Source organism: Aspergillus clavatus, genomic scaffold, assembly GCF_000002715.2.
Source record: "Aspergillus clavatus NRRL 1 1099423829799 genomic scaffold, whole genome shotgun sequence".
Taxonomy (NCBI): domain Eukaryota; kingdom Fungi; phylum Ascomycota; class Eurotiomycetes; order Eurotiales; family Aspergillaceae; genus Aspergillus; species Aspergillus clavatus.
Window position 1 is genome coordinate 50,064 of NW_001517100.1, and position 22,379 is coordinate 72,442.

Here is a 22,379-nt window from a genome sequence, read left to right on the forward strand (position 1 = left end):
GAAGACTACATACTCCGTACTGTATCATTGTATGTACGGAGCTGTCTACCACCTGGGTACTCCGCATATATTACCTACCTAGTAGCTATTATAGCTATAGATAATTCAGCAACACAGGGGTACCTGGAGTAAATACGGGATGTGTAATAACAGCCACTACTACTCTTTTCCTCTATTTAGGATGCGGTTCTTCTTGGTCATCACTGAAGCTCATAATACTTATCAGATGGTCTGCATTTATACGTAAGACAGACAGATATTTTATAAAAGAAATGGTCAGAGATATTATTTTTTTAAAAATTCTTTTTCTTTCTTTCTTTCTTTTTTGAGAAGATCAGCGGAGCTTCGATGGTCAGAAAGAAACTCGGTAGACACTTGCTTGCTTTAAGCCTGAGTTCAGAGTCAAGACTCAAGACAGACAGCAGCCCCCACCATTGTGTCGATGGCCTATGCAGACCGGACAAGATGCCGCGCGCTTTACAGGTACCACCTATTGGTTCTCTGTCTTTCGGACCATGAATCTTACCCCATTCAGATCCTCTCCACCCGTTTTGAACGAGTCCTTTGAGGCCTGGTTTTCTCCTTGTCCGTTATATTGATAGATCAGTCCATAATATGATCTCAAACCAGAAACCCATTTAAGCAGGTATCTCGATAAGGGAGATACTTCTCACGCTTTGTGTCCCTTTAGCTGTCCAATGTACGTAGTAAGTAGTACGAGGTTCAATATAAATATGACTGGTTAACTATGTTACACTGGTGTGGAGACACCCCCCTCCCCCCCCCCAAAAAAAAAGCCACAATCCATCTTGGCTGTCAACTGAGAACGGTTCGACCCGAGTCATCCAGTCCATCTCAGCCCCTTCCATTTCTACTACACAGTATGTCCACCAGCGTCAACCCGCTTGCCATTGGCTGAAACAAGGGTTGCGTAGTAATTGCTTGGCAACTATACCCCGTCAGCTTTTAGCTTCCAATGTTGTTTGGCGAGGCGGTTTCCTATTGGGTTTCATTTTCATTATCCTCATAGATAAAAGCAATGTGGCTTGGTCAGACAATCATGCTTAAGTGCTCTTTGGTCTCTGAACCGAGTTTTATGATTTTATTAGACTTCATGTGCTGATGGTCTCCCGCCGTGGGAAAGTAAGCCGACGTTTTGGAAGTATGCCAAGTCCGTGTTTCTTGACTCTCCCCTATAATCGCCGAATCCGGAATCCTCTCATTCAGCTACCTATCATGTCTGTGGGAGCTTGCTTCCTGGTAGCGGGAGTGTTCCTCTATGGCGTATGTGGCTCAATCGAAACATCGGTAGGACGTTGGGATATCTAGTGGGATTCTCGTTCAGTATCTACTAATAATTTCCCGTAGTTCTGCTTAGAGATAGGAGCGACTGCAGGTGTTTAGCCGCTGTCGTCAGTCGTCGGTCTTCCTACTCTTGTGGTGTAGTTTCTGGATAACGAGTTATATGTGCACCGAGTTCATTGTGGTTGTGCCAAGTAATTATGTATTACGTATCAGTAGTTCAGTACCTATATCTATCTACACAGTACTCATCTAGTTACTGACTGATCATTTTTCTCGGGGATAAGCGACGGGCTAATGATCTCCAGATTGTTCCCCCGCGTTACCCGAGCCAGCAGTGGATTCCAGGTTTCAGATCACAGCCGTGATCACGCCGACGACCGGAACGAACGACTATGTCCTTCTTTTTGACTCCCCGTCGGCCCGTCCATCTGAACGTATCTTTGAAACATTTACCTATAAGCTATCTATTCCTTGAACAAGGCAGAAGACTGTACTCCCTAGTGCTTCAGTTACAGACTAAAATGTGTGACTGTGAACGGACTACAAAGTCGACACAACCTGCACTAATTCACTAGTAAGGTACCTACGGAGTATGTTATCATACCCTGTTACCCCGTATCCTACCACCAGGGGACCATTCATTGGAGGGTTTCTCTGTTTCCATATGGCGGCCCCCATACCCCAAGCCCCACTCTGTCCCCCACCAGAGGTACTAGGTAGTAAGTACCTACGGAAACGGAGTAAGGTACCTACCTACAGAGTATGCAATAGACGGTACTACTACTCCATACGGAGTACGTACTACGTAGTAATAACTAAATAATGCTATCCCGTCGGAAGCCCTATCATCCCAATGATTCCATTGTCTATCTGGTGACCCATCCAGTCTATCATGGTGTAAATACTTCGTGGATATCAGAGACACTGGTCGATTGTTTATTTTCCGCTAAGCTACGTTCGCTGTCGGCGCTTTTTAATAAAAGTTGTAAACTTAGCCGAGTTACAGTGACCCAATTTTGCCTAGTACAGTATTTACCACTGATATATTCATGATAGCCACACACACGTATATACATATACATATAGCCTGTTATCAAGTTATGTAATAGTGTCGTTGCGTGGCGGAATGATGGTGGGATGTCCACATGGGAAACGTGCATTCCGTGCCGGCTACAAAGGCCGGCTGCTTGACTGAACAGGGGCCGACTCCGACGATTCAATCTGAGAAGCTATGTATGTCATTGTGCCAGAGGAATTTTGTATCGAATGATGTGATAACTATGCCTCTAACTGGGTTTGATTATATAGGAAACATCACAAGCCGTGGCACAGAACCACCGGTTGTATGGATATATCTAATAATCCCCCCCCCTTTCACTGTCATACAATCGGCGGTTTGGTCTACATCACCCGCTATACCACGTGCCTGTTCGAAACGAATCCACCGAGCTCGGCTCAATGATACGGCCATCAAGGAAGTCAATGCGTCTATGAAAGCAAAAATTCCATGTGTGTTTGATATTGACGCTCGATTATTGCACGATAGATGTTGAACTTGAATCCCACGAAGAGAACCCAAGCATTCATGTGCCATCTGGAGTTATGAAAAACAAAGAAGATCTGGAGTATAACAGGACATCCCCAGATATGCGGCCCTTCACATAGTTCAGATGTCCCTTTTGCTGGTGTAAATTAAAGTCTAGTCTGGCTGTGTGCCACCTAATAGTAAGAACCTATACTCCAAGAGTACCTGTGTCTAAAGCACCATGCGTCTCGGGTTGTGGTTAAACTCTCTTTCAGATATTATCCCCTACATGAGTCTAATAGGATGCCCCATCAATAAACATCAGGAAAACTCCGCCAGCGGCACATTAAGCACTTTTTTTAAGGCTACAATCGATGCCTTGTGATCGGCCTGGCCCTCGATATTACAGAAGATCGCTAACAGGACGCAAAGTCGTTTCAGAAGGGGGGATACGACCTCAAAATTCCCAGTGACGACAGCCGCATAGGACAAAGGAGATATGTTCACTACGTGGGAATAACTCGAACCATGACACTGAAATAGAAAATCATTTATACGAAGGAGCCCGTCCGTGAGTGGAAAAGGTATCGACAAGCGTTCTTTCAAATCTCGCTCAGCAATTCTAGACATTCCCTTAGATTAGACACCGATCATCATGCGGAAGTAAGCGAGGTGGAGGCATATTGAGAGCCCTTGTAAACCATAGAACATTAACAAGATCCTTGGTTGAGCATGGATTATGTCTGAGGCGTATTGCTTTCCCGACTCGAGGCTTCCTCTACATGAAAGCCGAAGACTAGGCGATATAGATCTTGCAACCATGGATGCCGGCCGCCTTGTACTGTGATATGTACCGCATTGGCTATATCCCCAGCACTCCGGTAAGGCTGAGCTCCGGCATTACGGAACGCTGGGTCAAGCGTCAATAGCCTCCTATAACTCTTGAGAAGAGACATTTGCCACGGCGCCGATCCGAATGCATCCGACGGAAGACTCTTAACAAAAGCGAGGAGACTGTGTGCCCCTCCAGGTTGAAAACCAGTATCTAATGCAGCCTTGACAACCAGAGCCTTGATACATTTCAGGGTCAGATCATTCGATGATGGAGATTTTATAGTGTATGTCGAAGATGTTTGTTCGGAAGACTGACTTTGGCCTGACAGAGTTGAGGAGTTCGAAGGCCATCTTTTGTGTACATTACGATCCACACTCTGCCCAAGAACGAAGATATTTTGGGGCGGGGCTTCTTCGGGCGATAATGTAGCAGTTTCGTCGAAAATGGTCGTCGGGGTTTCAGGATTGCCCTGATGACCTGTAACCTCATCTGCAGGACCTATTCCGGGTGGCTGAGCCTGGTGGATAACACGTGGAAAAGCCGCCTGACTGGGCCGTGGAGTTCCACGGTCAGAGCAACGCAAGCTCCTTTGTGTCCATCCCTCGCGAAAAAGATCACAAAGCTCCCAGCAAGCTTGAACTGCCGAGCTGAATATCTCCTCATCCATTCGCCTTCCCTCCTTCTTACTCTGGCGAATGGTGAAAAGCATCTCAGCCAGGGACCAGCATGCCTTCAGGAGAGAGTCAGTCTCCGACATGCGAGTCCTCTGTTTCATTAGACGATGACACAGGGTGATGTAAAAATCCAATGTCCTCTCTCGGAAGGCCTCAGGAAGGTTTCGATCATGTGTATTGAAAAGATGATTGTTTAATTCAAAGCTGACTCGGAGGACCGAATCTGCAAGCTCATTGTCACGCACACGGGCCTCAAATAGAGTCTGGCAGAAGTCACGGCAAAGATCCAACATTGGATTGACTTGCGAGGCATGTTCATCTTTTTGACTTTCATACAGTCCCTGACATAACCTCCAACAGGATGTCCAAGCATTTTCTTGTATGCAGGCGGAGTCACTTGTGTCAGCAAGACGACCGCGATGTATGTAGCTTAGCTTGGCCAATGTGTTACAGAGTGTCCAGCATTCGGCAAGTGCTGTTTTAAGAGCTTTCATCTCCGCCTCGCCATCAGAAAGATGGCGAGCTGCGAAGTCGAGTGTGTGAGAGGTGTCATTTAATGTTGGAGACAAAGCTTCATAATGTCCAGGCTCCAGGATAATTGAACTACCACCATTGACGGATTCCTGATAAGGCACGTCTTCAATCACACTCTGTCTTGAGCGGTGAAATTCCCCATTAACGTCATTGAAATGAGACTGCACGTCAATCCCTTCAAAATCCTGCCTCGTTTGGGCTCGAGGGGTAGCCCGTTCTGACCAGTCCTGTGCGGGCGCAATACTGGTCGTTAAAGGAGACGGCGATATTAAGCTGGTAGCGTGTTTCTATATTGCGGTCAGTTGCAGCCCACTCACGGATTCAAGAATACCAACGCACTTTTCGCGTTCTATCACCCTGGCCCTTGAGTGGGGTTTCTGGAGCGGCCCCAGAATTCACAAATTTTGTATCTCTCTCCATCGTGCTAGAGGTATCACCGTTGCCCATCTTAGAACGTGAGTTGTTAGCAGGATGTCGATCTGGTGAATAGCGTCAATCTCACAAATTGTGCAAAGCCTGGAGGAGCATGGATAACAGACTGCGGAGGCTCATCCTCATCCAGTTGTGCTCTCAGTCCATCGACATAGGATGGTGCCGTACGTATCTTAAGCGTGACGCAAGTCAACGGTGGCTATCATCACTCCCAGACCTGATTATACTCACCCTGAGTTCGGGATGGGTATTGCTTTGAGCTTGCGGCCCAGGCAACATGGTTGACGCAGATGGAGTCAACTCTATTTCGTCACAATTGTTCAAATTGTCATATTCGGTGATTTCAGCCGCATTGTATGGCAGAGCTCGGAGCGAAGTGTCCTTCATATCTGCCACCATGGAGTAGTGTCTCTATATGTCGCTTTGCCATCAGACATATCAGCATATACATTAGAGCATTATGTACACCGGAATCAGGTTCTTACTATCCCAAGAGACGAAGATAAATTAGCTGCTGTTGTTTTGAAGTTATGATGCTTCTGGTACCAGCCAAATATTGCAGCGGACTATTGAGAGGGTTGACTTCCGTTACCCCGTACCCTTTTCTGAAGCTCAAAGCACAAATCAAGGCGGGTGATATCTCATGAAGACAACATCAACAATGCCCGAACCAGTGTCTTTAAGCAAGAAGGGAGGGGGCAGCTGCATATAGACTGTTTATTCCCGCACAGGGAGGCTGTCAGACAGTCACCAGAGAAGGGCAGCTTGAAGAGCCCCCGCTCGATGTTCCGGGCGCCTATTCTTTGATTATAGTGAAAGCATGAAGTACCTAGCTCAGCCTACTATAGTTGCACCAAAAATGTTAGATAATTAACTGGGATAACCAATACCGGTTAGAACCAACACCTAGCAGTTTGATTTCAAGGCTGGCATTTTTCTAACAGAAGATGTGCTATTTTGTGTTGGTATAGTACAACAAAGCCATGACACAAATATTTGTGTCGTGGATGGAAAGTTGTCCCTCTTAAGGAGTATTTGCCTGCCATGAGCAAGGAATTATGCCAAACCCCAGTAAACCCAAAGGGCCTGACATTCACGCCAGAGACCATATATGTTTCAGTGAAGTATCTTATCCGGAGTATGACTTTTAGCATTCAATATCTATCTCCAGTCATTTGGCCTTTCTCCATCGATTCCCAGGTCGTCTCAACGGCCACGTTCGGCTTGGAGTAAGTAGTGAGGACTAATCCCGTCCTTATAGATGGACTACGAAATGGCCAAACCTCTCATCGTTCCGCTTGGTCCAAGCAAGCAATACTGGCCTGATTTTTGTCCTCAGGCCGGCGTTCGACACGACTCGCTGCTCACAGATACTTATTAAAATAGCTAGTAAGCACATTGGAAAGCAATGTGGGTCAAATTCCAAATTCTGGATACCTGAACAACTTCGACTGGGACGAAGAACATCACCAACAATCGTGTCTACGCTTCCACATCGAGATAATGTTCGAATTTGGATACGTTAAGCGACTTTCCTTCACATAGCTTCCGGAATAATTGATCAACACCAGATGGAATTTGTTCAGCGCTTCCTAGCTGGGAAAATTGCCTTTCGTCGATTGGTAGCATCGACGCCTGAAAATCTTTCGTCACACCACATGGATCTGCAACGATTGTATGTGTCCCTCAGAGTATATGGTATAGGACGTACCTAGATGACATTGATCTAGAGCGCTGAGACCTAGTTAATCAGTAAATACAGACCCAGGCGGCTAAAATACAGGAGAAAAAGAGATTAAAACAATGGAATCTATCGCAATAGATGTTCACTTCTTTCCCCTGTATCCTCCAGAAATCATGATGGTCGTCATATTGGAGAGCTTGACGGTCCTAAAATATCAATATCCATCGTAATTGAACAGACAATATCGTTTGACAGCGACCAAGTACGAATCAGTACCGGAATCTGTAGTTTGTGGAATGGACGTGAGCCAGAATTGCTCAGCGTGGGAATATTCTTTCTCATGCGACAAGCCCGCAAACCGGATCGTCCTGAATGAGTTGGATGCAAGGAAGAAGGCGCTTCGACATAAGATGTGGTTAAATGCGGCATGTCTCATATCTGTGACTTCGCCCGATCTCTTTCTGCTGGATTATAGCTATCAACTGAGCGTGAGCCAGGCTACACGTGTAACAGAATACCATCTGTGCACTTACCGAAGAAGCTTCTCAATTAAATCAACATGTGTCATGATCATTCTGCGGCAACAGTATCGCTTGCAACCCAGCTGATCCATAGCGTCACTTGGCAGTAGCCGTTAGTAAAGATATCCGAAGAACGAAGGCGAGAAAGTCTGAGCTTACCCATCCGGAATACCCTCGTCAAGTAGTTGTAGGTAGCGCTCCCAAAGATCTCCAACAACCTGAGTTACATCAGTAGAAGTTATAGCAAGCGACGAGGCGAGGCTCTGCGTACCTTTCCACATGAAAAGCAACGAACAGGAATAATCATTGTTGCGACTGTTTCTTGCGTGTGGGATATATCAAATCAATAGAATGAGACAAACACAGGAGTTAAGTTCCACAGTTGAACCTGCCGGGCGCAACCTAACGCGGCCGAGGATGAAAGGATGAATATCTTTTTTTGCTTGAATTCTGAATGTATATTGCTTGCTGGGTTGCTGAAAGATCACAAGAAGGATGATGATAAGAATAACTTTTTCGCTGCGGCCCCACTAATTTCCAATTTGAAATACTGACTAACTATCTACAAACTAGCCCCTGATACGGACTGTTATCAATGGCGGTGGAAGCTGACCAGTGAGAAAGAAGGGGAAAAAAAAAAAAGAGAAGTGAGAGAAAAAAGTTGATGCACTAGAAATCTTGCATAGATCATCCAGCTGTCGTTAATGTTATATTTTCTCGGACCCGCTTTACCATTTGGTTGCAGAATCTCAGCATAATCGTCGAGAGCAGATACTCAATTGGACTTTTGCTCGTGTCACATCCTTTGATCATGCCAGGGCCAGCCTCTTCCTCAGGGCATGCCAAAAGATCCAGGACTACTGATGCACCACGGACCGGCAAGGATGGAGTAAAGCGTCGTCGATTCTCTAGGTCTGAAGGCCAGGCTGCAAAGAGCACGACATCAGTTGCTTCGAAGATGCCAGATGCGAAAAATATAGTTCAAAAAATTATGTCAGTCAGAGAAGAGGCTTCGGCGCATGGCCACGATGAGCAGGGAAAGCCCCCGGTCAAGCAATGGGTCTTATCAAGCCCAGTAGCGGGGCAATATAGCAATATTGACCCGATTATGACCTCGAACGAAGAGTGAGTGTTACCAGGAAAGCCCAGACGGTTCTGATGTCGTACGAAGTTTTCTAACGATATAAAATAGGCATCTTCTTCTTGGGACAGAAACAGCAATTCACGTTTATTCGGTTGCAACTTCGCGGCGCATTCGTACATTACAAACGGATCCTGCTGGACGAATCGTCGGCTACAGGCTTTGTCCCGAGGACCCGCAACATCTCTACATTATCACTTCCACAGGCACCGTGAGCAAATGGGACTGGCTTTCAGGCGATCAAATTTTATCTCGGGATATGGCAGCTGAGACGCTCCATGCCGAATTATGCATTCATAAGTCGTCCACAAGCAAAAGTAGTATGCTATTTACCTCTCGAGAACGGAAGGTCGGCAAGAGAGAGATTGCTATCACACTCATATCCTGCGAGGATGCAAACGATACTATCATCCTTGAGACAGGCCACCGAATAGACAATTTCAAAGTATTCGGATCAGGCCAAGCAGTCATCGCATGGGCTGATCAGCACCTCCTGCTCGGGACCAGGACTTTAGAACCGTCAGATCCGTCATCTCTTCGGTATTCGTGGAGAGAAATGCTTCTCCCCGTTTATCCTACTTGTATCGACATTCAGGCAAGTGCGGCATATAATCGAGTCAGAGCAGATGATGCTCAGACTCAAACCCTGGAGAAGATGGATCTTGTTTTGGGTGGCTCGGATGGCTCCATCCTGGTTTATCATGATTTCCTCGCTTTTGTCCCCCAAGCCGCAAGTGACCAGGCTTACAGCAAGGCTCTAGCCCCCAGACGATTGCACTGGCATAGAGGACCCGTCAATGTCGTTCGCTGGTCCTCCGATGGTATGATATGACTCTAGCCCCCAAAATTCCAGCCAAACATGGTATATTAACAGATTCCAGGAAACTACATAATTTCAGGTGGTGACGAGTCCGTTATAGTGTTGTGGCAGTTGGATACGGGAAGAAAACAGTTTCTCCCTCATCTCTCTTCACCGATCTGCAACCTAGTCGTTTCCGCATCGGGTAAATCATATATTCTCAAGCTCGCTGACAACTGCGTCATGTTATTGTCTGCCACAGAGCTTCAACCGTATGCCACGATTACTGGACTGCAACTGTGTCCGAAGGTATCTAGCCCAACTGTCGCATCTTTGTCGCGATCATCTGTTTCCTTTGAGTCTCCTGCAGCTTTATTGCATCCACGGCAGCCAGATCGACTAGTGGCTGCTGTCCCAGCTTACCGCCAAGTCTCACGGGAGTCCCATTCTGTAGCTAACTCATGCGTGCTACAAACTTTTGATGTTCGCAACAGCAACCAGATTCACCGACAGGCTCTCGCGCGCACTAATGCCACGACGCTGAGAACCAGTCCGGAAGGTACAAAGATAACCCCCCCAGATGTGCGGCATCTAGATATTTGCCAAACTGGGGACTGGATGGCCACTGTTGATGACTGGATACCTCACCAGGAGGATGCTAAAGCGATTGGACATGGCATTGATCAGTCGAGTAGCCGTGCTGACCACCGAGAGACGTTTCTCAAATTTTGGAGGTGGGCGGAATCTTCCAGTACGTGGGAGCTGGTCACACGTATAGATGCCCCCCATTCAGTTAATGGCGGCTCTGTTCCCATTCTAGATCTCGTGTCACGACCATGCCATGACGAATTTGCAACACTGGGGGCCGATGCGGTACTCCGCCTCTGGTGCCCTATTCACAGACACCGCAGTGGAATTGAAACCAAGCATCCTGAGTTTCAAATCCAGGCATGGAAGTGCCGAGGCATGATCAATCTGAAGGGCGAAATCCCTGGCTTCGAGTTAGGGTCTGCAAATGCAGCCTGTATGGGGTTTTCTCAGGATGGGTCAGTACTTGCAATATGCTTACAGTCTGAATCTGGTCCGACTTCGGGTCTTGTTGCTTTGGTGGATGTGCAAAACTGCAGGCTCCACTTCAGCAGAGTTGGGGTGTACGCGGACCGTCCCCGTGCAGCTCGGTTCTTAGGTCGCTACCTGGTTATCCTTTCGAAGCAGTCGGTGTGCATCTGGGACACAGTTGGCGATGTGATCAGAGCAGTCAAGTTGTCCACGGCTCTCGACGAAATTTCTCTTCTTGCAGTGAGCCCAAAATCACAAAATTTTGCTGTGGTCGCCAAATATCCTGAACAACCGACTGGTGCTCAAAATTGCCCCAAATCTCAATTCACTATACGAATCTATGATATTCAGACTTTGGCGTTACTTTCAGAGCTGCCGTTAAACTACTCTCCGGTATCTTTGCTATCGGACCCGTTTTCCGACGACTACGTCGTTGTGGATGTTGCGGCCAATGTGCAACGAGCTTGTCGCCCAGAGAGATCCTCTCAGCTTGCCATCCAACCTGCCGATGTGATTTCAACAAGCCATGGGCTAGGAAATTTGTTTGACGCCCAGTTTCGCCACGCCAAACGCCATAGTCGCCCCGAAGCGTCGACAATTGCAGTGAATGATGACTCTTCATTTCAGCGATCAGACGGGCTGCCTGGGGTTTTCAACGATGTCCCTCCGTTTGTCCTGCCGCCAGCTAGCATTCTTTTCAAGAGTGTAGTGCAGGTCCTCGCAAGGAGCTGAAATCAAATAGGGTACTTTCTTATTCATGCCTTTGATTTCGACCACGGTGCGCACGATGCTCTGGGTATTAGTTGTTTTTGTGCATGTCTGATTTCCATGCATGCCGGCAGTCCATTGTAGTTTGCTAGTGATGACTAGCTCCTGCAGTCCTGGGTGCTCTGTCTTGGTGCTATTTGCGTGCTGTTTCCATGATCTCCACCGATGTCCGATATATTTAGGTCTTGATATCACAATTCAAGAGCAGCTCGTTATCAGCGCGCTTCGTCAGCTCCTGACCAGTTTCTATTGGCATTGTCATACTCCATCAACGTTGTATACAAAATCAAGGAAGGATAGAAGTTTCTTTCTTTAGTGCTAAGGTTCGAGCTTTAGGTTGTATTGTGTCCGATTTGAAGTATTAAGTACATTAAGGCGGATCATTTAATGACAGGTCTAAGCTAAACTGAAGATGAAGGATGCTCGTCGACCATGCACATGTGTCAAGTAAGCTTCAAGTTCATTGTCATCGGTGATAAGGAAAGCAAACTCATTTCCATCATCATCTTCATCGATGCCCACAATTTTCGTGACGACAAAATCAGGATACTTTGAAGCGAGTAGTTGGCGTAACTCAGCGACAGATCTTGTGGCGAGCTTCTCAACCCATGGTTTGAAATCCCCGTGCAGCTGGCTTTGGAGACTGATTTGAAAATACGCCGGGATAGCTAGCGCACTGGGTTCTATTATGGGGTTCACGTATTCATATGAGCTCCCAGTGTCATGATGAGCTGTCGAAGTAAAGGAGGTGTCGTTCGCCGCTTGTAAGAGTGAGGGGTCTATTTGCATGTCATTCAAATCACCCGAGGTCATGGGGGCGCTGGCGAGAGCCTGCGAAGCTAGGGTGCTAATTCCATTAGTAATGCTACTGTTGTATGCACCGCTGTCATGCGCACTCGCAGATCCCGATATAGAGCTTTCGGAGCGAAGGGCGGACTTCTTACGAGACGGGTCTCGTTTTGTTTGATCATCACGTAGTCGCTTCATAACATCACGGCACAAGACTTCCAGGGCTTTCAACTTCGTGCAATGCTCAGCATCTGCCGAACCGGGGGTGAGAATGTGCTGGAGCAACTCGGATTCTTGAATCCATCGCTCCTTGAGCTGTTTCCAATGTTCATCCCCAGCCTCCAGCTTGCTCGTGAAATGATCTGCTTTCAGTGTATTGTAAAAAGCGTTTCGTATCTGACGGCTCTCTTCTGGGTTGATCCCAAGAGCGTTCTTCGCTTCGGCAATGGTCATACGCCTCTCCAATGTCCTCATCCGTTTAGTGACATCCGTACACACAACGTCGAGAGCGAGGGCTTTAGCATCAAGTTGATGAGGGTCTTGCCAAAACACACGCCGAAGATGTTCCGACTCCTGAATTAATTTGTTTTTGGCTTCCTGCCATCTCTCTGGTCCAGCAACTGTCTTTTTGATGAAGCCTGCCTCCTCACAGATCCTTTGGAATTGGTCTCTTATTTGACGGTATATAGTATTGTCTAGATTCAGATATTTCTTACTCTCATCGATGGTGGTTTCAGAAGGGAACCGTGGGGGTCCAGGGGGGTCGGCAGGTAACCCAGCCCATCCCCGGGTACGCCGCCGTCGCTTCCTGGAAGCCCAGCGTTCAGCACTCTCTGCTTTCAGGCGCTCTAGCCGCTCTTTGCGCTTCGCCATTACTTCGAGTGAAAGACTGGGCGATGAGGGATGCGACGCTGCGGATTCGGGGCGAAGAGCCTGAGGATCGTAGAACGTTTCTGCGTTCTTGTATACTTCCTGCTGAAGTGCCAGAAGTCCTTCGTCTTCTGGAAGTTGCGTGGAGGGTCGAAAAACCGCTTGAGATTTCATTCCATTGGGCACACGGAGAAGCCATCGATTTTTGGCACGCACTCGCATCAGCTCCCTTTCTTTGATTTCGAAGCCCTCTTCGGTTAATATTCGGAGCATATCCCGCTGACTTGTATTGCACTCCCAGAGCTGTTTGACACGCGCAACAAGTTCTGTATTTTTGTGCGCCGGATTTTGTTTGGAAGGAAAGCCCCATCGTTTGAATTGGGTTTGAAATGCACGCTTACTGGAACAAAGATGAATTTTTAGCAGAGTGAATGATGAGATGTTACAAAAATTTTGCAGAAATGAAAAAGATCTAGGTTGGTCGGTTGAGCGCTTACCTAGGTGAAAACTGGTATACATCTCTCATATATTCCATGATTTCCTCGAGGGCCTTTTTATCCTCGATGTACATCTGATAGCATATTTCCCGTTTACCATCCCAGTCGTAAACCATGATGAACAGTTCAAGACGCACCTCACCCGAATGGAGGTGCGCCGTCAGATACGGACTTAGGTCCCAGTTATAGAGGAGATGGGAGGAAACGAATCGGACGATGTTGCCGTCCGGAGAGGAAAAAGGCACCTATTGTCGCTCTTGGACACCGTAGTCGAGGGCAACTGTCGTGGCAGTAATTCAATGGTGAGTTATCTGGAATACCGTAGAGTGGCTCCGACAGCTGGGCGTCACAGAAGCTGCAGTTGTAGGTCTGATAGTATTACTAAGCACATGCACCCATCCCCAGACGAAGTACCCTGTACCTTTCTTCGAAAAGCTCTTGCAAGACCTTCTTTTCTAAATCAAATGAAACAAGCATAATATTTCTGTATCAATTGCCCATAGGCTATCGTTAAGACAGACATTAGGGCCCCCAAAGGTAACTCAGATGTTGGTTAGATGGTGTCTTTATTCGTGGGAGCATACTAAATCTATCAGTGACCACACGATTTCTCGGATAAAGGTCTCAGCATGCCACTGGATACTAGGTTTCATATTGCAACTACTATTGATCAAAATAAACGTTAGGAGAAATCAGCCTAGACTCCGCATCCTTCGCCGCATCTTGAAAATTCTAGTTCGTAGCCATGTCAAGAATAGCATCCAGCTATTCCTAGATTGGGATTTCCAGGAGCCCGAATTCGATCTAGGCTGTGATATGGATGGGGAGTAATCGGGCTCTTCAACGGCACTCGGCTTTTCGGACAATACGTCGGTGGAGGTTCGCCCCTGGCTCTCTTCACCTTTCACTGGCGGGCGCGGATTTTGTCTCTCTTTGCGCTTCATTTGTCTCTCCTCTGCCCTCAATTGCTGCTCTTCAAACTTGCGTGTTTTGGCTGCTTCTTTCTCCTCAAATGCCTGACGTGCTGCTTGTATTGTAGCGGCACGAGAGATAGGATCCATGCTGGTCCGCGTCCTGGAACGAAAAACGAAATCCAAGGATGATCGCGAAACCGGAGAGGCTGCATCAATAGAACTGCCGTTTTCTCGTGCATAACCGAAGGATGACCGCCCAGTCAAGTTTGTTTGTGATATACCCGGTAATCTGGTGAATGAACTATCATGCATCTGCAGCGACAATCGCGGAGTCTGTGTTGAAGAGCTACGACCCCATGAATGAAAGGGATCACCTGTGGATCGAGTTGATGAAGCTGGATTGGTTGAGTCCTTTTCTTCAGAGCTATCGCTTTCGATGACGGACGCCTGGGAAGATTGACTCAATTGGTTTGTATAAACGCCTGGCGCCTGGCGCATTGATTGAGAGGAATGCAAGCCAGGTTTGTCTGTACTTGTGGTGCTCGCCATCGAAAAATACGAAGTCCCACTGATAGACCGGGATTTCATCCCGGAAACTGCTCCCCTAGCGGTAGACCTGGGGAAAATACCGCTTTGATAACCCTGCACGTCCGAATTCGTGAAGATATTCAATCCTTTCCCCTCAAATGATGATCGTGAGAGGTCAATTGACACCAATGCAGAATCATCGCGAGAGAACCGCCCAGGGGAAGGCATGATGTATGTACCGCTTTCTGGGACGATGATTTTCTTCGACTATGGGTGATATTCACTCGTCGATACGACTGACCCCGCCAAGAGAATAGAGTAGTTAAGTCAATCCTGGAACTGTTGAACGGTGATGGGTGGTGAGGGCCGGTGGGGGATAATACAATCGCTTATATGAACCGATGAGTGAACCAGCACTCCAGTATCATGGCGAGGCGATTCGACTCGGCGCCTTCAGAAGCTGTTATCATCAAGCATGCATGGTAAATAACGGCAGATAATAGATTATTAAACCCCAAATCACTGAATCTCACAATCTTTGGCGATGTTAGGTGTTGGAAGTTCCAGCGAAGTGACTTTCCTCCAGCCCATAGAATTGTGATGCTCAATGGAAACGGCTTTCTCCTTCCCTCTACCACGAGAATTCCCTAGGAATGCTTCGGCTTGTCGCACAGGAAAGGCTCGGTTCGTCACAAATAAGCTAGAAGCTCATAGTTTCGTTAGAGAGAGAGCAGGGTTAAGAATAGCCGTTGAAATTGAGAACAGTAATATTGAGAGCAGCGAGTCTGACCTTATGCCCAATGTTACCAGAAGTAATAAAGCAAGTAGTAGTGGGGGTAATATTATGCAAAGAAGTGGCGGGCCGAGACCATCAGAAGATACACCAGCATGAGACTTGGCAAGGGTGGTATGAGAGCAAGGGACAACCACGGACGCAAGTTCAAGCTCTCAGGGAGAAAGGGGGATGATTGAGATAGAAATCAAATCATCAGTAAAGTGCAGGAGTAAACAGACAATTAGATAGACAGAAAGACAGACAGAGAAAAAAAAATGAGAAAAGAAGAGACAAAGTGGAAAGTTGAGGGAAGTGCAAAATTGCGGAGTAACGGGACATACGGATATGGATTATGGACTTATGGACTCATGGAGTACTGTGTATTCCGTAGTAGTCTAGTAGTAGGTATCTAGTACTCTGTACTCCGTAGTAGATATTACCTACAAACTACGGAAGTACGGAGTAGTAACTAATTAAAATACCTACTAACCACTAACCAGTTACCGGCATCTATCTACTAGAATTTCGGAAAGACAGCGGTGAAGTATTTCAGACAGGGTACAATTTATTAACCAATCTTGGTATGCGTCTGTTTAATGGTGATATAATTTAGTCCATCTATGGAGTAGTTATCTGGATAGTCTATGTATCAAGTCCAGCCTGCCACCCATCTATATTCCTTTTGAGTTGTTCTGGTTATCTGGTGGCTGGGAATCGCTGGGAGGACACAATATTTTCCGAATGCGGACTCAATTTTCCATCTATCTATCTACAGAATCTACAGATAGTTGGAAAACGAACTCTTTTGGCTCTTTTCTTTTATCATCTACCAATACCCTAATACTCAACCACTGCACTCATTCTTATCTAGATACTTTCTCTCACTTTCTCTGTATCATGACAGTCAGCCTTCAGTGGTTGGCACTGCCAATTCGCCAAGATGTTAAGGGAGAACCTAACAGCCACCAACAACACACTAGGCTTTCTCCTTCTCGTCTATCATCGGGACGTATGGACAACTGTGAGGCCGATCCAGAAATGAACTAATCCACTATGCTTGCTTAGATGCTAATCGCTTCCATTTTCCGACTAGAGATGGGGACATGAAACTGATGGCGGGGTGCTCAAAGTCTCAATGATGTTTGTTTGGTTATGGTGTTGAGTGTCGACTGTTCACTGTTGCACTCTGAAGCCTGTCTAGAATGCAGACGACAATACCCCTCTTGGTTTCAGCTAGAGACCCCTCTTCTTCTTCTTCTTCTTCTTCTTCTTCCTCTTCTTCATCTGGTAGTATCGTTCCCGTGTCCCTGTTCAGTCTTGAGGCACTGGGTTTGTCCTAGAAGACACAAGAGCAAGAAAAGATTGAAAAAGAAAGCAGTCCCTGAACTGCTGCTTTGCACACTTTGTACACTTTGGACAATACCAATTTCACTGGGTGGCTCTCCGCTGTGACTTGCTCTGAACATGAGGGTCAGCTTTCAGAATTTTGGCATTTCCATCCTTCTTGTATTGTTGCTGTCGGGGAAAGTGCATGCCTTTGGTGCTGGTAATATCGCATCGATCTCTCGAGTGGAGGGTCAGAATTGGCGCCATGGCGACATTGAAGATACATTGTTGACTCTGTTCTTGGCCCGTGTCGCTGGAGGACGCAAATTCAGCAAGCTTGATGTCCAGCGTGTGTATTTTGGAAATTGGCTTCGAGACTACAGCCAGGCCGTCGATGTTGGCACTCTGAAATATGTCAGCACGGAAGCAATCCGGATCTTGATATGGGTATTAGGCTTCTTGAGTTTCGGGTAAGACGACAGCCTCACAGCCAGCGCTGATGTCACTCGCTAATGAAATAAAACCTCAGCTATGGAACCAAAGAATTCGAGGTGACCACAGAGCGTTTGGGATGTTACGAACCCACGGAGCATATTGATAACCCTCTCGGTTACGCTGATGGGGAGGATGCTCGACGCTATGATAGTCGATTGAGAGGTCCTATTGATGAGGAGCGAGAGCTATCGATCGATCCTAGCACCGGTGCGGAACTCTTAAATCTGAACTCATTATGCCATAGAGCTGACATATCCAATATTTCATAACCTACAGGCCTCAAGAACTACATAGCTAACGAAAATATTGGCATTGGTACGTCTGCAGGGTTGGTTCGCCGAGTTTTCAAACGCTCTATCGAATTAGGACGTCGCTATGCCAGGTCTCGGAACGATGAGGATCTCCATGAAGCCCTCCGTTTACTTGGTACAGGGCTGCATTGTTTGGAAGATTATGCGGCGCACTCAAATTACACCGAGTTGAGTCTAATCGAACTGGGGGAGTCGATAATCTTCCCCCATGTTGGGCGGAATACTAAGCTTGAAGTAAATAGCGTGCAGGATTATGTGTACCCCATCGTCACGGGCACTTTCGGCGGAGTCGATTTTTTTCACTCAGTGCTGGGCGAGCTGTCCGACAAAACAACTCAATCCGAGGTCCAGTGTTTGGAAGGAGTCATCAATGAATCTCAAAATGGAACCCCTTCGCAGAGTTTCATCCAGGACCTACTGAGCAAGATCCCCGAAGGCTTGATCGGTGACCGTGATAATCAAGCCGGCAAGATGGATGAGTTCAAAACGAAGGCCGAAGATGCCAAGGCACACAATCAAGAAATCAGTCCCCGAGAGCCAGAGGAGTGGACGCGGTACCTGGACGATGTGCATCGACAGGTCTATCCCGTCCTTGAGTGGCATGATAACCTCATCAAGTCAATCAACCGCGCAATCGAGAAGATTCCGGTCTTGCCGGAGCTGATCGACCAGTTTCAAGAGCAAATTAACGTCTTTGTCTTCGCTGTCCTTGCTCCGTATATTCTCCCGATCATCACGCAGGTCAAGACGGAACTTCAGACCGGATCCTCCGAAATCATTCAAAGCAGCCAGGCACAGCAACACATCGTGTTTGACGATGATGATTCTTCCAATCCCACACATTCCATGCTCTCCAAAGATCATTTCTCAAATGTTCTAAACGAACCAGCTGGCAGAATCGCATCTCAGGTGGTCAAATGGACGGTGCCACAGCTGATGGAGTGCTGGGACAATGAAGACATCGATGTTGACCGAACCATTGATAGGATTGTTACTGGCGTCTTTCATCACCCGGCTCTTCGGCAGTATGGCGAGGACGGTGCATCTGATGCACGACGAATCATGTTCGGCACCGTTGAGGAATGGTGGAGTGGAAAGGATGAGGCTGAGAAGGAAAGTCTCCGAGAGCAGCTTTCTCGTGACGGTGTCTTCGAGGGCAAGAATCATAAGGAAGGGGTGCACGATTCGGGTCATGGATGTGGCAAGCCTTTGACGCTTCACCGAGGTCAAAGTCAACCCAACAACGGTTATAATTCAGACACTAGCGGTCTTGGAAGGATCGCTTCGGAGGCTGCTGGTGGCGGATCTCTTGGGGGTTTGGTTGGCAGACTGGCCAGCCAAGTTGGCTCAATGCTGCAGGGGGATTCCGGTTCCCGTAAGCCCGATAACGGAGGATATGAAACTCGCTATGATGATGCCGAACCCACGGAACAATACCAGGGAGACTGGAGACGGTTCGGGGGAGAAACCGAAGGAGAAAGTCAATATTCCGAGGTGGACAGGTACCAGCGTAAGCAGTGGCAGGAAGGCGCGGACGACACGCCGAGTTACACGCGGAGAGAAGGCGGGGAGGAAAGAAAGGAATGGCAGGATAAATCAGAAGAGCAGTTCAGGTATGGTTCGCGGGGGGACAGAGATTCAGATGACAGCGAACACACAAGTCATAGACATCACCGTCGTCCTGAAGACCCCGACTCATCTGAAAGATATTCTTCCCAGGGGAGAGAGGAAGAGGACGGTCCCTACCAATCGAGAATTGACCGACTTAGATCTGGCGATGATGACAACTCGGGGTTCCAAGGAAGAAGAACCCAGGACACGGATAGATTTACGGGCGGGTTTCGAAGCGAGAACACCGAGTCAAACTACAATTATGACAACGATCACCCTTCTTATGGCAGAGAACCATACGATAGCAGCAGACCTGACCGGTAAGTGGTCCATATACCCGGCATGTGCATTTTAGACCAAGCCAAGACGCTGACGTTCTATTTGGTGCTGAAGCTCTGAGCCACGATATGGTCAAGGAGAAGGCTATGGTAATTACGAAAGACCCGAGTATGGCGCTCGAGCGGGATATCGTCGAGATGAGTCCAGCGATAGCAACGAATATGCTGAACAGCGACCTCAGCATGGACGGCGCTATGATGGAGAGTCAAGAGGATATGAGTATTAGGGACATAATACTGCCGGCCGTTGGCCATACATCCAATCAAGGTTCAGTCGCGCATTTGGAGGTTTTTGGATTCACACTTTCAAAGTTGGGAGCAAGTATGGTAGCTCTTGGAAACTTGCACACCTTCGCCGTCAATTTTTGCTTTCACGGACTCCTGTAGGATGCTCACTAGTTGGGACCATTGATCACCACTTTGAGAGCTCCCCAGGCCTAGGTTGCTCCACTCGAACAACTTTGTCGCAATTGAGTAACCGAAGAGGGTCCAGGGCCAATTTTAACTAGAAGCAAGTCAGTATCAGAACAGATTTCCATACTCCAAATTCAACCTCAATCAATCAAAAGAAAACATACTCGTCGCATGGCGTCCACCGTAGATTCCCCAACCTCATGCTCCAGGTAGTCTCGCTTGATAAGACCAACTCCATGTTCGCCCGTCACGGTGCCCTCCATTTCGACTGCCCTCTTCACCATCCGATGTACAACGGCCTTCGCAGTCTGTCTTTCGTCCTCATTGAACAGAATAATAGCTATATATGTTGGCCATCAGTTTCACGCCATCGTCTACCGGCAAGGAGAGGAAAAGGATATTACCATGGAAGTTGCCATCACCCACATGTCCACAGATGCCAGCCAACAAACCGCTTCGTGTCATGTCCTGTTTGGTTGCCTCAATGATACTGGGCAACTTGCTCATAGGTACCGCCACATCTGTGGTCCACACATGGTCTTCAGGGCCTCGTCTCATAGCCATCACACTCCAAAGCGCTTCCTTTCGTGCACTCCAGAGTTCTTTCATTTCATCTTCCCCTCGAGCAAATTCGAAAGACTTCCCAGCACTGCTGGAAACAATCTTTTGAACCATACTGATCTGTTCCTTGACTCCAGCAGGGGTTCCAGTAAACTTGAAAAACAAAGTAGGCGCCTCGTGCCATTGCCGACGGGTAGTATGACTGTCATTGATGCACTTCATTTGGACGTCATCGAGAATCTCGACTCCTGCTACTGGAATGCCTTCCTCGACTACGCGTGTGACGCACTCGGCAGCGTTTTGGATGGTGGGGAAGCTAGCAACAGCGACACTTTGACTCTTGGGCTTGACCGTCAGTTTCAATGTGGCTTCCGTCACGAGCCCCAGTGTGCCTTCACTCCCGATGAACAATCTAGTGAGGTCGTAGCCAGCGCTTGACTTTCTCGGACGCTGTCTTGTTTTGATAATAGTCCCGTCGGCAAGGACGACAGTCAATGAAAGAACCCATTCCCGCATTGTCCCATAGCGATAGGCATTAGTCCCTGAGCAACCAGTACCCACCATTCCCCCAATCATAGCACCTGGGCCTGGGTCAGGTGGGAAGAAAAGGCCATCTTTCGAGAGTTCTTCGTTCAGCTCTTCCCATCCCACGGCAGGCTGCACAACCACGTCAAGGTCTTCCTTGTGAAGGGCTAAAATGCAATCCATGCGGCGAAAATCTATGCAAACTCCTCCTCTCGTGGGAGCAAAATGGCCTTCTAGACTCGTACCACCGGAATAAGGGGTCACTGGGATCACGCGTTGATGGCAGACCTTCATAATCCGAGAAACCTCTTCCGTAGTCGATGGATACAGGACTAGAAATGGTCGTTCGTCTTTCTTCAATGTGTATGACGACCAATCCGACCCGGAATGTCCATCGAGGTCACCGTGCTCAGTGGAGACATTCTCTTTCCCTAGGATCTCAACAAAGTCCGCCCAAGCAGCCTGAAGGTTTGATGGTGAGATGTCGTGACGCGGCGGCTCGAGTTCGGAGAGGGGTGTGGTTGACGAGGTTGGTAGACTGGCAGGCTTTAAGGATCCGAGATAGTAGGCACCCGTGGAGAAGAAAATTAAGGCTGATCGGTCATGATTAGCATACGGGGCACGTATAGCGACGGGATAAACAAGAAGATTATGTGCCTGGTACAAGTTCTGGAATTTATCGCATACCAAATGTCAAAGCTGCATAGCGGCCTCCAGGGGACTGGGTCTGATACTGGGCAAATCGTTCCTGTTCTGCGCGCTCCCTCTTCAACCGTTGCTGTGTACTTTCATAGAGTTGCTTTTTAAATGATTGCGATTTCTCACTTGCATGGAATTGAGCAGTCGCCGTAAAATGTCTTTGCTGGTGCACCATCCGATGGTGCATGGTCGCTCTCGGTTGAGCAGCTTGAGCAGTCACCCTCCTCCATGGCAGGAGGACATTGGATCTGACCATGTTGCGAAGGCTATCTCTGATGGGTGGAATATTACCACGATGGGGATGTCATTCCAGGCTTTGTAGAGCTCAATCAGGGATGATACTACTGTCTTGGCTTGACAATGTTGAACAGTCGCAATGCCTGCATTGATCAATTATTATTGTTGTCCAAGTCTCTCTCCGTCCTCCGAAAAAAAGCTGGGAGGAGACA

The 22,379-nt window shown here is 47.7% G+C and overlaps 7 protein-coding genes across 7 annotated transcripts, besides 3 other annotated features; 2 read left to right on the top strand and 5 right to left on the bottom strand.

Annotated features, from left to right (window-relative positions):
* Nucleotides 1-3,567: 3,567 nt before the first annotated feature.
* On the bottom strand, nucleotides 3,568-5,704 carry ACLA_064930 (uncharacterized protein; the record flags this gene model as incomplete). Its single annotated transcript, XM_001272286.1, has 4 exons — nucleotides 3,568-5,160; nucleotides 5,213-5,320; nucleotides 5,376-5,477; nucleotides 5,537-5,704. The coding sequence occupies 4 exons, from the start codon at nucleotides 5,702-5,704 to the stop codon at nucleotides 3,568-3,570; spliced, it is 1,971 nt and encodes a 656-aa protein (XP_001272287.1).
* Nucleotides 5,705-7,421: 1,717 nt separating this feature from the next.
* On the bottom strand, nucleotides 7,422-7,817 carry ACLA_064940 (DNA-directed RNA polymerase core subunit RPB10; the record flags this gene model as incomplete). Its single annotated transcript, XM_001272287.1, has 4 exons — nucleotides 7,422-7,464; nucleotides 7,523-7,609; nucleotides 7,670-7,728; nucleotides 7,782-7,817. The coding sequence occupies 4 exons, from the start codon at nucleotides 7,815-7,817 to the stop codon at nucleotides 7,422-7,424; spliced, it is 225 nt and encodes a 74-aa protein (XP_001272288.1).
* Nucleotides 7,818-8,321: 504 nt separating this feature from the next.
* On the top strand, nucleotides 8,322-11,241 carry ACLA_064950 (WD repeat protein; the record flags this gene model as incomplete). The annotated part of the gene is made up of 3 exons (XM_001272288.1): nucleotides 8,322-8,635; nucleotides 8,703-9,472; nucleotides 9,533-11,241. 3 exons carry the CDS (start codon nucleotides 8,322-8,324, stop codon nucleotides 11,239-11,241), a joined length of 2,793 nt encoding a protein of 930 aa, XP_001272289.1.
* Nucleotides 11,242-11,673: 432 nt separating this feature from the next.
* ACLA_064960 (Clr5 domain-containing protein) lies at nucleotides 11,674-13,549 on the bottom strand (the record flags this gene model as incomplete). Its single annotated transcript, XM_001272289.1, has 2 exons — nucleotides 11,674-13,336; nucleotides 13,434-13,549. 2 exons carry the CDS (start codon nucleotides 13,547-13,549, stop codon nucleotides 11,674-11,676), a joined length of 1,779 nt encoding a protein of 592 aa, XP_001272290.1.
* Nucleotides 13,550-14,125: 576 nt separating this feature from the next.
* ACLA_064970 (uncharacterized protein) lies at nucleotides 14,126-15,103 on the bottom strand (the record flags this gene model as incomplete). Its single annotated transcript, XM_001272290.1, has 1 exon — nucleotides 14,126-15,103. One exon carries the CDS (start codon nucleotides 15,101-15,103, stop codon nucleotides 14,126-14,128), a length of 978 nt encoding a protein of 325 aa, XP_001272291.1.
* Nucleotides 15,104-15,881: 778 nt separating this feature from the next.
* Nucleotides 15,882-15,916: a microsatellite.
* Nucleotides 15,917-16,894: 978 nt separating this feature from the next.
* Nucleotides 16,895-16,931: a microsatellite.
* Nucleotides 16,895-16,936: a microsatellite.
* Nucleotides 16,937-17,114: 178 nt separating this feature from the next.
* Nucleotides 17,115-19,748, top strand: ACLA_064980 (Het-C domain-containing protein; the record flags this gene model as incomplete). Its single annotated transcript, XM_001272291.1, has 5 exons — nucleotides 17,115-17,446; nucleotides 17,506-17,678; nucleotides 17,748-17,786; nucleotides 17,838-19,400; nucleotides 19,450-19,748. The coding sequence occupies 5 exons, from the start codon at nucleotides 17,115-17,117 to the stop codon at nucleotides 19,746-19,748; spliced, it is 2,406 nt and encodes an 801-aa protein (XP_001272292.1).
* A 395-nt stretch (nucleotides 19,749-20,143) lies between these two features.
* Nucleotides 20,144-22,186, bottom strand: ACLA_064990 (D-lactate dehydrogenase (cytochrome); the record flags this gene model as incomplete). The annotated part of the gene is made up of 4 exons (XM_001272292.1): nucleotides 20,144-20,236; nucleotides 20,310-20,485; nucleotides 20,550-21,824; nucleotides 21,919-22,186. 4 exons carry the CDS (start codon nucleotides 22,184-22,186, stop codon nucleotides 20,144-20,146), a joined length of 1,812 nt encoding a protein of 603 aa, XP_001272293.1.
* Between the last annotated feature and the right edge of the window lie 193 nt (nucleotides 22,187-22,379).